Source organism: Poecilia reticulata, linkage group LG5 (assembly GCF_000633615.1).
Source record: "Poecilia reticulata strain Guanapo linkage group LG5, Guppy_female_1.0+MT, whole genome shotgun sequence".
Lineage (NCBI taxonomy): Eukaryota > Metazoa > Chordata > Actinopteri > Cyprinodontiformes > Poeciliidae > Poecilia > Poecilia reticulata.
The window spans coordinates 22,611,692-22,624,698 of NC_024335.1; the positions used below are offsets into that span (position 1 = coordinate 22,611,692).

The 13,007-nt window shown below is 40.7% G+C and overlaps 2 protein-coding genes across 4 annotated transcripts in view; one reads left to right on the forward strand and one right to left on the reverse strand.

The window, feature by feature from the left end:
* Positions 1 to 3,106, forward strand: part of rpusd4 (RNA pseudouridine synthase D4) — a 4,988-nt gene extending 1,882 nt beyond the window's left edge. The window contains exons 2-6 of one of the 2 annotated variants that reach the window (XM_008409735.2): positions 582 to 789; positions 881 to 974; positions 1,518 to 1,668; positions 1,756 to 1,853; positions 2,653 to 3,106. In XM_008409735.2, the coding sequence (XP_008407957.1) occupies positions 582 to 789; positions 881 to 974; positions 1,518 to 1,668; positions 1,756 to 1,853; positions 2,653 to 2,856 (755 nt within the window). In that variant the 3' untranslated portion in view covers positions 2,857 to 3,106. The remainder of the gene's footprint in view (positions 1 to 581; positions 790 to 880; positions 975 to 1,517; positions 1,669 to 1,755; positions 1,854 to 2,652) is intronic. The other variant, XM_008409736.2, reaches the window with a different exon arrangement.
* Positions 3,105 to 11,377, reverse strand: qrich1 (glutamine-rich 1). 2 transcript variants are annotated; one of them, XM_008409739.2, is made up of 12 exons: positions 10,978 to 11,377; positions 10,036 to 10,310; positions 8,881 to 8,955; positions 8,028 to 8,165; positions 7,139 to 7,942; positions 6,805 to 6,964; positions 5,493 to 5,647; positions 5,298 to 5,412; positions 5,104 to 5,212; positions 4,880 to 5,031; positions 4,040 to 4,130; positions 3,105 to 3,948 (listed from the first exon to the last, which is right to left on the reverse strand). In XM_008409739.2, exons 2-12 carry the CDS (start codon positions 10,297 to 10,299, stop codon positions 3,759 to 3,761), a joined length of 2,253 nt encoding a protein of 750 aa, XP_008407961.1. In that variant the 5' UTR covers positions 10,300 to 10,310; positions 10,978 to 11,377; the 3' UTR covers positions 3,105 to 3,758. The 2 variants fall into 2 exon arrangements, with proteins under 2 accessions (XP_008407961.1, XP_008407960.1); XM_008409738.2 differs by lacking the exon at positions 10,978 to 11,377 and having other exon boundaries at positions 10,036 to 10,383.
* Between the last annotated feature and the right edge of the window lie 1,630 nt (positions 11,378 to 13,007).

Below are 13,007 nucleotides of genomic sequence, written 5' to 3' on the forward strand. Positions count from 1 at the left end.
TCTTTAGCATTAATGCTAATTTTTTAACATCATAGCGCTGCGTCAAAGCCGACGGGCACACTTTGGCATGCCCCTTTAAAATTTCTGCAGGAATTTTCTAGTTGAATATTATAAATGCATCAAAAGATGCAAATAAACAAATATTTCAATTCCACTTAAATTAGAAAATAAATACTAAAATTCAATAACCTACCGTGTATGCGTGATCAATTGAAGCAAATGATGCATCTGCACTTAAAAATTAAAAAAATAAATAAATAACTGGAATTATGCCTATTGTGGTGTTTTGGGTTGAACATCTTTGCAATGTTTTGTTCCACATATTGCATCTAAATGCAAAATGTATACATTTTTTTTGAGGCATATGTATGCATACCATCCTCTGATTAGTTAACGTGAATACTGTGTCCTCTTAGTGGTGTGATTTAAAACGTTTCCATTAATCTGGCATTTGGATTTTAATGAAGGGATACCAGGGCTCCTTGTTAGGCAGCTAACAACTGGAATGACATTTAAAATTTGTACAAAACATCTTGGGTGACACTTTGTGACCAGATACAAAACCCTTCTCTGTCTTTCAGAAGAGTCTGGCGTCACGACCGTCACCTCTGTGCTTCCTGTTCTCTGTAAAATGCTGGACGGGTTGAAGACGAAGTCGGACACCGAGCTACTGCCCTGCCTGGGTCTGGAGAAGGACTCGTCCGGAGCGCTCCTGCTGGCCAGGAGCGAAGCAGTACTGGAGCACATCCTCTCCCTGAGTAGGAGTAACCAAGTGGAGAGGAAGTATTGGTAAGATGATGGATGTCATTATCGGCAGCCGCTTGGTTTCATTTTAAATAAAGCTGCTGTGTTAGTTACCAGGTTCTCTGCGTTTCCTCAGGGTGATCACAGTTGGTGTTCCTGTTCCCTCTGAAGGGCTGATCGACATTCCCATCATCGAGAGAGAAGTTACAGGTCCTAAGCCACATTTCAAGGTGTTTCTTATTCTCCATTTTTGATTACTTGTTCAGTGACAATGTAATAAAGACTAGTCAGAGCTTCACTTAAAAGCTGGTAACGTTAGCTGTACACCTGAGAGCTTTACTTGTTTAAACAGGCAGGTTTTTAAGAAAACCACATTTTTTATTTTTGTGTTGGTTATGAGTCTTTAGTATTTATTTACCTTAGAGGCAGAAGTTTTTAAAACATTTGGAATTTTAGCTTTTCTTTTTTTTAATCAAAGACTATTATTTCAGCTGAGCTTATGAGCTGATATGGAAGAGCTTAGGTGTTCATCCTGTGTTGCCATGGCAACGGGTTCTGTTAGATGAACCGTCCTGATACCGAATACTCCTGTGTTTATCTCAACACGGCGCGTTAAGCTGCTCAGATTTAGCCTTTTGGAACAGGCCTGATTAGCTTGGGGTTAAGTACTTCACCACCAGTTTATGATTTCTGGTGATTAAAGCGAAGTATTGAAATGGAGGTAATCTTGCTGATTTACACAGGTTCTTTAGTTTCATAACATCTCGTTTCAGATGACGCTGAGTCCGCTTTTCCGAATGAACGAGGCCGGTGACAGCATGACCAAAGTGCGAAGCCACCGGCAGGCCCACGCTGCAGCCACCAAGTACCGAGTCCTGGACAGCAGCTACGGCTGCAGCCTGGTCGAGCTCCAGCCTCTCACCGGTTAGACCACAATACTTCAGCTGACGTTACTTTTTTTTTCACCAAATCAGTTTTAGTTCCACATGCTCTGTTTTCTTGCATGCACAGGGGTGAAGCACCAGATGCGGGTACACATGGCGTACGCTCTGGCCTGTCCCATTCTCGGAGATCACAAATATTCCCACTGGAGCAAACTGGCACCGCAGGTGAAATATGTTAATAATCTGCCACAGGGGGCAACAAAGTGACATACATACATGCAGCTCCTCCAGACTAGTGGCAGCAGCAATCAGCAAACACCTGATGGCGCTGCACGTCGAGTTTATCATACAAACTACTTCAGCACTCCTAAAAATGTTTGTAGACGGCATAATGGAGGAGCATTGTTGTGATGAAGTGCTCAAGGTGTCTAAGTGTGAAGTCTAATTTCTTGAGTTTTGTTTACAGCATTTTCAGAATAACTGAATAGTTACTTGATTGTGCTATAAAACAGGATTGTGACTGGACAATGCATAGTACTGCTAATTATAAATGTGAACTTTATAGGTTTATAAATTTTGCATTTGAATCTTTTTCCTTCCACTAAACTTTCCATCTGTTGGGATACAGCACCCTTCGAACTTAATACTCTAAGAAACTGATGTTTTGACTGACAGCCATAATGATAAAAAAAATGAACAAAAATAGATGCTTGAAATATCACCACCTTCCTAACATAATGGCCCAACACATTTTTGGCCTATATCTATATATATATATATATATATATATAATACAAATTTTGTCCAAAAATGACTTGCGCCATTATTTTTGGAAGGTGACAATATTCAGTGTAGTGAATGTAATTTTTTTATTACTACTGAAATTACCTTTTTGGTGGCATTCTTCTTTCCTTCGAATGTTCAGGAATGTAAATATTTGGTATTAGAATACACATAATACAAAACAAATTGTTTACAAAGCTTCCATAAAGGCCTAGCTTAGTGTTTTGTCTTTGTTTTACAGAAATTACCGGAGCGTGTGCTGAAGAAGCTCGGACTGGAGCAGAGCAAGAGCCGGTACCTTCCTCTTCATCTGCACGCGCGCCGGCTGGCGCTGCCGGGTCGCAGCCAGTCCGACGTCGCCGTGTCCTGCCCCATGCCCAAGTACTTCATAAAAACACTGAACAGACTGCAGCTGACGTTTCCAGAGGACAAAAATGATGAATAACCCCTATGTGTCTGCAGAAAGCTGGGTTATACCGGGAGGCTGCTGAATGAAGGAGAAACAGCCATTTAAATTAAATGGGGACTTTTACATCAATACTGAGCTGACTTTGGGTTTATAAGAGTTTGATGGAGCGCGAAAGGAGTTTGTTTTGTAGAAAATGGCCGCACTGCAGCCTTGTTACTGCACAGACCTATATAATGTCTTCATATTAAAGTGCATTATTTGACACGAGTCACGATGCAAGAATATTTCCAACCGTTTCTCCTCTTTAATATCCTACTATACACGCATACATCAAGGGCTAAAGACGGCAAAATATTTGATAGTTCTCCAATTGTTAGTTTTGACCGGGGAGGAAATCAAGTCTACTGAATAATTACAATAAAATCCTGGATCCTGTTGAAAATCGACAAGACTCAAAAATAAGTAAAAAAAGAAAAAACAAAAGGCACACATTGCTCAGATTTAAACGTATCAATACATTGTTTAAATTGCAGTCAGAATACAAAACCGGAGCAATCATCCCTGTAATCACGAGTTGCAACCTATCATAGCGAGAGCTGGGAGAGAAGTAAGACGTGACAGTAAGATGTTCAGTATCGAGTAATTTCGTATCGTGTCAATAAGACGTCTACAGGAAGAAAAGAACAAAACATCCGCTTCCGCTCTAAAGTATTGCCACCCGCAGCTCACTCAAAGTTCAAAGGTTATAGAGCTGCAGGAAAAACCTTCCAACCCCGTCAGATGAGAAATATCTCAGGAACTAGCAAATGCAATCATAATGCTCTGCTCAGAAGAAAATGATTGTTTTAGGAGATGCCCCGCTTCATTTGATGACCTCAGAGGTGGTGTATATAGTCTGGATGGCGCTGCATTAGTCAAGTCCAGCCAGTCCGCCCAGCTTAGCTCACGCTCTCAGGAGAGGCGCCCATCATCTCCTGGATCTCTCTCACTACGATGATGCGGGCCAACATTTGCTCCACCTGCCGAGTAGACAGCGGCTGGGACGAGTACCACATCGGGCTGTTCGGCGCCACAACGGGCTCGGGCGTCATGTAGTAGGCGTCGCTGCGCCCTTTGACGCTTTGGGGACTGGAAAACAAAGCAGGGAGGTAAATTCGTTTTGAGACGCCCAGCAGGGTGTTTCACCTTGGTGGAAAGCTGGGAGTGAGGAGGCGCTCACCATTTGAAGAGGTAAAAGTCGTAAAGTTTAATGGGACAGCGCAGAGGGTTTTCAGGATCTTCAATCTGTTCTTCGTACATGTCGTCGGTTCCTGAAAGAATCAGCAGGTTAAAAACCGACTAATGAGTCAGGCAGCTGTAGAACTGTCACGATAAATCAATCGCATGATCAATTTACATTTGAATGATTTATCGTTTTTGTCTCTTTTCTCTCTTTCTACCAAAAAGTGGATGATAAAGTCTGGTACTTTGGTCTCAACAAGCCCTGTTTTTGAAGGACAGACAGTTTTGTTTACAGAGACTTCATAATTCAGTTTATTTAATGTTGTTCTTGTTTATCTTGGATGTCTTCCAGTTCCAGTGTTAATATTTTTCCACACTAAATATTTATTTCTAGACCTGGGAAATGTTTTCTGCCACTTTTTAGTATTATCAACATTTTGTGCAAAACATTCACCTCATTGTGTTTCCACAAGTCATGAAACGGCAAAATAATCAAGTTGGATTTTAATGCTCTTTTGTCACAAAATTCCCCCCCAAAAAGAAGGAATTTGATGATTTCTTTGGCATCTAAACCAAAACCACTTCAAGAACATCAGGTCCAGTTTATATCACAGAACTTATAGGATCTAAAACCAATAAAATTTGCACTTTTTTTATTCTTTAAAAGCTCAAATAGACAAAACTTGATCTGATATTCATCATTGAAATACCTACAACTGTTAACAATAATTAATTTTTTTGAAGAAATTCAGAGTTTTATCTTTAAATAATGGAAAAAAGGAGTTTTATTTGATTTTTTTTAAGACTGTAGGAACCCAGAACCTGCTGTGTGCGTCACCTTTTTGTCCGGAGGTGTGTTGGCTCTGCACTTTCAGAAGGCGAATACTGGTTGCCTTGTCCTTGGCGTTGGTGGGATTCTTCCTCGAGTGTCTCAACACCTTTGAAAAAGCCACTTTCATGTGGTGCTCAGGCGTTATCAGACGGAAATACCTGCAAAGTAACCGAGCTCTTAAAATCTGCTACCAAGTGATTCATTCAAGTAATCTATTAGTGATTACTCACTTAGTGTTGAAATACATTAGCGTTGTAAGCAATGTGGCAGGAGAATGAGCACCCAGCTGTTTACACTCCCACAGCATCTCCTCGGTCACATGACTTGGAATGATATAACCTGAGGAAAAAAATAAATAAATAAAGAAAATGACAAGTTTTCTTTTAAAGTATTAAATAAAAGCTAAGCAAAGACTCATCCTCACCTAACGGATGGATGCTGGGTTTCCAGTCCTGTAAGAGTTTGTGTAAACTCTCACAAAAGCGTGTGTAGTACGGATCAGAGAAGATATCATCCACACGTCCGTTTTCATACAGATACTACAAAAAAAACCCCAAATGTTAAAGAAGTTCAGATGCCATGCTGGTACGTTTTTATGCTGAAGAGTGGAGATGCTGACCTTCTGAATACACAAGAACACATAATACAGAACATCAGGCGCCAGCTCTTCTTCCTCTGAGCCCCGAGCTTCTTGAGTCATCAAGGAAAGTCCCAGGTTCAACTCGGCAACAGCACTGGACACCAAGTCTTCCTGGAAACGCAGAGGCTGGCGACCTGAGCACGGCGGCACAACGGAGGGGAAAAAACTGGAGCTTGAATTTGTAGGACAAGGTTTGCTCCTAGTTTTCCTCAAAGTGCGACGAAAAACATCAGAATTGCAAATAAAGTAAAAACAATTAAGCTGCCAACTTAATCCTAGTCATGGGTCGGTATATTATTGTTTAAAAGACGCTAAAGTTATATCTTTGAACGTTCTGCATAGGAAGGATGGTTGGAGTGATTGCAGTTTTCACCAGGTGTGTCTCTCCTCCACTTGTAGCTGCAAACTGCCAGCCAGCTGGCTGAAAGAAGGATAGCCTGTGTTCAGATTCCCACTTAAATAGTTCCAATGTATCTAACTGCTTTCTGTGTACATATTTGTTCATAAAACGAATAAATGCTGCATAATGGCTCACCTTTTAAAAGGAGTGTCATTTAAAACAAGCAAGTAAAGAAGAAAACCATTATGTCACAGACACAGAAGCTTGTTTTGGGAAATTATGATAAATATCAAAACCGACCATGACGGATGATCTACACAGGTTCATGCAGGTGCTTTAAATCCTTGACATTGTTTGAATTTAATTTAGGTGTTTTCAAGGTTTGGAAAGAACTTAATGTTTAAACTGCACAGCTTTGTAATAAACTTGAGGGAAAATATTTGTCACAAAAAGTGATTATTTGTACTGTTTGTAAGCATTTAATATGTTCCTTAAGAAACTGATCTGCTTAATGTCATGAATATTTAGTGATCTGTGTAACTGAGGTCGTCTTTGGCCAGGTACATTTTCAAAACATAACATTTTGTTATATTTTAGTTTACTTTGTCCCTGTGATGTAGAATATTATCACAAGATACCAGTTTTAAATGAGGCCATATAGCAGTGATTTGAAACCGTTTTCTTTAGTTCATTGATTTAATCTCCAAACAATGGTGCTGGAAAAGTTTGAAAAGTGCTTGAATTTTACTGGATGAAAAGTGTATGAACCTTGTCTACAGGCGACTATATCTGAGATTACTTTGATTCGTATTACAGATCAGTCTGGATAGTGGCTTTAATGAAACAGATTGTTTTAAATATGCCATAATAAAGTGAAACGCTGCTGTTTTTACAGCAGCGTTTTACAGCAGCCACACTAGAATCTCAAAGTCAAAGCCCGAGTCGACTTACGTCCTATCGGTGCGAGTTTTGTTTGTTCCTGCTTGCTGAGCTCGGCGTTTTTCTTCTTCGCCCAGAAGCGCCACACTTCCAGACCCTCCTCTGGTTTCAGAGACACGGGAACCAGAATCTCTGCAGGCGGTTCCACGTCGGCGCCCGTCTCTACTTGACCCTGTGCAGAACCAGAAGGAAAACTTTACAAATGTTGCCTGGGAATGTAAAATGGATTAACAGAGAGTATAATAATCCACACAGGCTGTATTAATCTTACTTTAACTTATTGTCTGTTAGATGTCAAGACTGTTTATGTGTGACTGCGGCTGCGTAAGAGGAATGCGTTTCCAACCTGCAGATGGAGCTGCTGCTCTGCGCCGTCGTCACCGTGGCTCTGCTGCTGACTGGGGTCCCAGATGTGGACCGACTGCGTGGTGTTGTAAGTCCCTCCTACAGTCTGCACTGCCACTGGGATGTGGATGTTCCCGTTCATGAACTGTGCAGGCAGCAGCGTCTGCACTATCTCCTCCTGGGTGGAGGCCACCTGACCGTCTGTGGACCTCGACACGGAGCTGGCAGCCACTTTGTCCTTTCCGTTGGTAGTCGTGGTAACCTGCACGGTGCTGTATGCATCCTGTGGTATGGCGATGTGTGTCACCCCCTGCTGCTGTGGAGTGGAGTAGACGGGGATGGTCCAGGTCTCGCCTGTGGGGCCTGTGATGGTTCCAGTGGTGCTGTACAGCTGAGCGCTGTCGACGGTCAGCAGGTCGGGTCGCAGGGAGACGTAGCTCTGCTGCTGCCCCTGAGGGATGGTCAGAACCGTGGCCACCTGCTGGCCCTGCGGCACGGTGTAGGAGAGGGCGAGGGGAACGTCCACCTTCCGCTTCTTCGCCGGCTGGAGGACGGTCGCGACGGCACCCAGCCGCCTCTCGCCCTCCCTTGGAGAATCCTGCTGCTGGGACGGAGACATGGCCTCTATGGTCTGGATCTGGATCTGCTGGCCGCTCTGCAGCTGGATCTGCTGGCCCGCCTGGAGCTGGATCTGCTGCCCGCCAGGCAGCTGGATGTGCTGTGTTCCTTGCAGCTGGATTTGTTCGCCGCTTGACAGCTGGATCTGCTGACCTCCAGCAACAGCTGCAATCAGCTGAGCCTGGATCTGCAAAACACGGTGAGCGCGTTCAGTAAACGGGTCACGTTTACTGAACGCTCAGGATCTTCGAGCACCAAGAGGATTCCTGGACCTGCTGCTGCTGCTCCTCTGTGAGCTCGGCCTGCTGCACCAGCTGAGCCGTGGAGATTCCATGCAGCTCCTGCTGGGACGGGGAAGACACCTGCAGGACCTGGCCCACCGCTTGGCCCGGCTGTTCCTGGATCTGGACCTGCCAGAAACCCACCAGTAATTACACTAACCGGAGGCAAAGAAATGTGATCCAACAACACGATCAAGGGGTAAAACAGAGAAAATCTAAAGGATTTAAACTGTTTTTACTGTTGCATGTTTGATGAAAGTTGAGTATAAACAAAAACTATTTCCACAAAGAGAAACTAGTTTTATGTCTCACTGTCTACACTTGGTGTATTTATTTTGCTCTCTTTTGGCTTATGTAGTCGTATCTTTTATTATTATAATACCTTTTATTTAAGACAACAGATCTACAAAATATCCATACTTCAGTCTGGACATAATTGTACTATAAGCATCAGTTATCGTATTACTTCCTTAAGATGTTTTTATTTAATACTTTTCCTTTGATGACGGCTCTTGTAGTCTCTTGTGTCCTTGTGTGTTAAAATTCAAAAACTACACAAAAAGCTGAAATAAAAAAAAAACGCTTTGCCAAGAAGACACTGCATTTAAACAGCAACAATAAAGCTTAATTTGCACAACTGCGAGTTGCACCTAATAAAAAAAGAACCACAACTTAACTGTGCTGCTTATTTAGTTCAAGAATTGACACTGAAAATTTCCAATTATTACTAAGTGGCTCACATACACCCATGTTTAATATGTCCATATACTCGTCTTCAGCAGCTCTTTTTTGCTGTCGTATGCCTTATTAGTTGCATTTTAAAAATCTAAATATATAAACTCACCTGCACTTGGAGTTGTTGCTCAGAGCCTGGATGTACAGACATTTGGGGGGAAATCTCAGCTGAGGTTACCTGGACCTGTAAAAAAACAAAAACATTTATATAAACTTTTCTTCTATCTTTAATGAGACAAATCTTGAAAACAAATGACATTTAAGGAAAAGGCCAATAAATATCAAACCAGAATGCCTCACATTTACAGCACACATATTCTCATATCAGACACACCAAGTTATAAATAAGTTGCCTCTATCAGTCTGCGATCATGTAAACATGTCCTGAAAGCTTGCACAGCTCGTAATCTCACTAAATCTACTTTAATGCTGTGAGTGACAAAATGAACAGCAAAGAGAGTTTTTACTTGCATAGCTATTATCTGAAAGATATTATGTTGTGAAAATAGATTAACAGACTAATGTCCATCTTGGATCAATTTTCAGTCATGCTGTAAAAAATGAAAAGAGATATTTTAGCTGTACTTTGATCCTTTACATGTTACCTTGTATATTGTACAAAGTAGCATGTACATGTAACCCTGTACATGGATTTTGAGAACAAGTTGTGGCTTCTCCACTTCAGAGCAATAAAAACAATTCATACACATTAAGCTACAACTCAAGACTCCAACTAAATACACAAAGCTAGTTAAGAAGAATAAATGTGTCTATTGGAAATGCAGCATATGCACCTATTTTTTTCTATTTTAGAGACAACATAAAGGCCAACTGAATCTAGTCACTTTTTTTGTTTCTTGTAAGTTAAAGTTCCATGCTTTTATTTTGGCAACGTTCTGTATTAGGTATCCATGGTAACAGAACAACAAACGCATAAAAGGCTACTTAAATTTAGCTTCAGCCAATAAGGGAACAAGGTAAGGACGACTGAAGTTTATTTAGGTATTTTGATTCTGTGATTGCTTAATTAATGATTAATGAAAGGAATTGTATCAAAGTGACGAGCTGTGCTTCAGGACCGGTGAAAACGATTGTAATCTATATTTTTCTTGTTGAGCTCTTATACCGTGGTTGATGACGTACAAGGATGGCTTTAACAAATCATCCTTTTGCCATCAGCTCCGGCCTTCTCAAAGCTGACTGAATGCTACAGACGATAACTACAAATGCATTTCCTTTAACAGCGACTGCAGCAAAGTCTTACTGGGCAGGCCAGCTCCAGGAGGGATCCAGCCACCTCCGTGCTGTCGGTGTAGACACAGTTGGCCTCCTGCTGCTGGTACACCATGGTTGTGGTGGTGGCCGCTGCTCCTCCTCCTCCTCCCCCCTGCTGGTTGAACTCCTGCAGCACCTCTGGGCCCTTAGCGAGGGACTCCAGAAACTCCTTCATCCTATGCTGAGGCACAGTGCGGGCCTTCTGCCGCACATATTCGTCAAATGAGACCACCCCGCCCTCCTGCTCGTTCATCGTCACTTGACCTGACATAATAAAGTAAAAATAAATAAATAAATAAATATCTAACAAACATGACAGCATACATTATGTTTGCAATCATTCGCATTTAAAGGATGATTTAAATATAAAGCTGTTTAATGATGATTTTATTTTTGTGAAAAAAACATCTCAAACAGAAAAACAATATCTGCTAAACTCCTGCTTAAGAACGTTGCACATTATGGAAAACAAATAACTGAGGCTAATGCGCTAAATTCAACTTTTTCTGGACACTTTCCGATCATTTTATCTCCTGCACACGATTACATGTTCACATTAGGTGACTTTCGATTACATAAGTATAAAGTAATAACCCCATTAACTAAAAATATGCTTACGTGATTTTAATTAATTGAAGATCAAATGTTTTAATGGTTGAGGTAGCTATTAGCATGCTAGCTATGTGTTAGCAAGACCCTGCCAAGTCCCAAACCATATGGAGAGTATTCTGACTTGCAAATGTTTGGTGTAATTGATGTGGCTTTATCAAAATACAAATATTATCACAAAATATACAATTAAATAGCAAAGTTTGCCCCGGAACGAACATCAAAGCCACCCTCCATTCATTACAACAACAGGACGCTAAGCTAGCCACTGAGCTGATGCTAGCCAGCTAGCTCGACAGCCTGAAGGATCCTGTCATGCTACCTTAAATAAAACGAAATCCTCTTCTTTCCGCCAAGGCACGGTGTTTAAAATTAAAAAGCCGATAAACGTCTAACAGCTACCACCAGCATGCCATTCGCTGCGCTACATAGCGCCGTGTAAGCAGCCGTAAAATCCCGCAAATAAGGCTGTGATTACACCGCGATAAAAATGAAACTGCAGCGGTGAAGCGGGGCGAAGAGTCTCTGACGTCTGCTTATTTTACAGGCTGGGCTCCGGGGGCTGCCGCTGCTCTGCTCTGTGAGTTTCCTCCAGCGCAGTGCTGATTGAAATCCCAGGAAATATTTCTGAGATGGACTCTTACAATATTAAGAAAACCCGCCTTGGTATGCTGTCCAGAAAGCAGTAAAATGTCGGCGGTATGGGCCCTGAAAGCAACGAGAATCAAACCTAAACTGAGTCTCCCATCCTGGGACCCAAACCAGCTGCGTGTCCATCTATAACTGAAACCAGAACTTCATGGTGGCCAAAATATAGCATGATACAAATACCTAGTCCTCTTTTGGTTTAATACACTATCGTGCCAAAAGAATAATGAAGAAATCTTATGCAGAGTATTAAAACCATTATACCTCTCTGTATCACCACATTGAGATAAATTGGAAGTGAAAAGTGCAACATATCCACATGTAAATACTGTAACACAACATCTGAAAAGAATTGCATTACAAAATCTACAAATCTCCTCGTTTAGTAAAGCTTACTTAAACGGACGTGTGATAAAATAGATCAGAAACCAATAAAAACTTATTTGCAGACCCATTTAAAACGCGTTATTGTTTAAGTGCTTCCCTCAATAGCCAATGTGAAGCCTGGTAAATATTTGAATGTGTATACCTTTAACAAAATCTAACTTCCCCAGTCTGCCTTAAAGCGCCAGGCATGTGCCACTGAGGGCGTCCCCTTGCTCGCTCCACAACAAACTGCCCCGTGCTGCTCTTAAGGTGGACCGACATAGATGCGCCCTCTGAATGGGCAGAGTCAGTCACTCACTGGACAGGTAAGAGTTAAAATCAGCCCTCTCCGCAGATCGTCTGATACTGTAAGGACTATGTTGATGTAATAGTAGGATATAATATTGCAGAAGTTGGTAGAGTACAACCCAGCATTTCTTCAACATATTTTTTACTATAGATAAAGTAAAAAAAAAACAAAACAAAACACAACAACAACAAACAAAAGATAAAGTAAATAATATGCAGATTCCAGTGTTTTATAGACTAAAATTGAACATAAAGCAATACAAATGAATTTCAAAATAATTTTTTTTAAGAATAAACAGTTTATCAAATCAGTTTCAAACCAATATTTACAGTAGATAATATAATTGCATACATTATTTATTCAAACAGATTAAACAATTTTGCATTATTTCCAAATGGCAAGACAAGCTCAGCATATAGACAACTGCATAATAATAACAATGTTGTACATTTATTTTTACTTTATTTAACCCGGTAAGTCGATGAAGGAGAAAAATTCCCATTTTCATCAACGTCATGTTCGGAAAACATCATACAACAGAACATCATACAGAAGAAGAGAGAAAAATAGAGTCAACAGTTTTCAACAAGAAGACTCACTTCGAGAGTAATTGAAGATCTGTATCAGTAGCTCATGCATTTTTCTTTGAAACATGTTTCTTCTTCATTCAGTTAAGTTACTTGCAGGGGGTAATGTATCCAGAAATTTTACTCAAGTAATAAAAGTGATACTTCATAAAAAATATTACTTAACTAAAAGTAAAAAGTAATCTACTCTTAAAGTCACTTTTCCCCCAAAAAAGGACTCAAGTAAATGTAAGTCACTATCTCTGATGTACAGTGCAGTTTTCTGTATTCATACTCCAAACTTTGCTAAATTTTATTTGGATTTTAATTCAATTCTATTCAATTTAGTTTATTTGTGAAACACCAAATCACAACGCATGCTATATCAAGGCATTTTACAAAAACATAATTATTTAATTTCAGTCATACATGCATTTCAAATGAAACTACTTGAGTCAGAAA

Bases quoted from the DNA above. Each gene is read 5' to 3' on its own strand.
- qrich1 (XM_008409738.2), bottom strand. From the start codon at position 10,368: ATGCTGTCATGTTTGTTAGATATTTATTTATTTATTTATTTTTACTTT. The intron at 7,943-8,027 runs GTCCAGGAATCC...CGTGTTTTGCAG, and splicing joins CAGAGGAGCAGCAGCAGCAG to ATCCAGGCTCAGCTGATTGC. The intron at 5,648-6,804 runs GTAAGTCGACTC...CGCCGTGCTCAG, and splicing joins AAAACTCGCACCGATAGGAC to GTCGCCAGCCTCTGCGTTTC.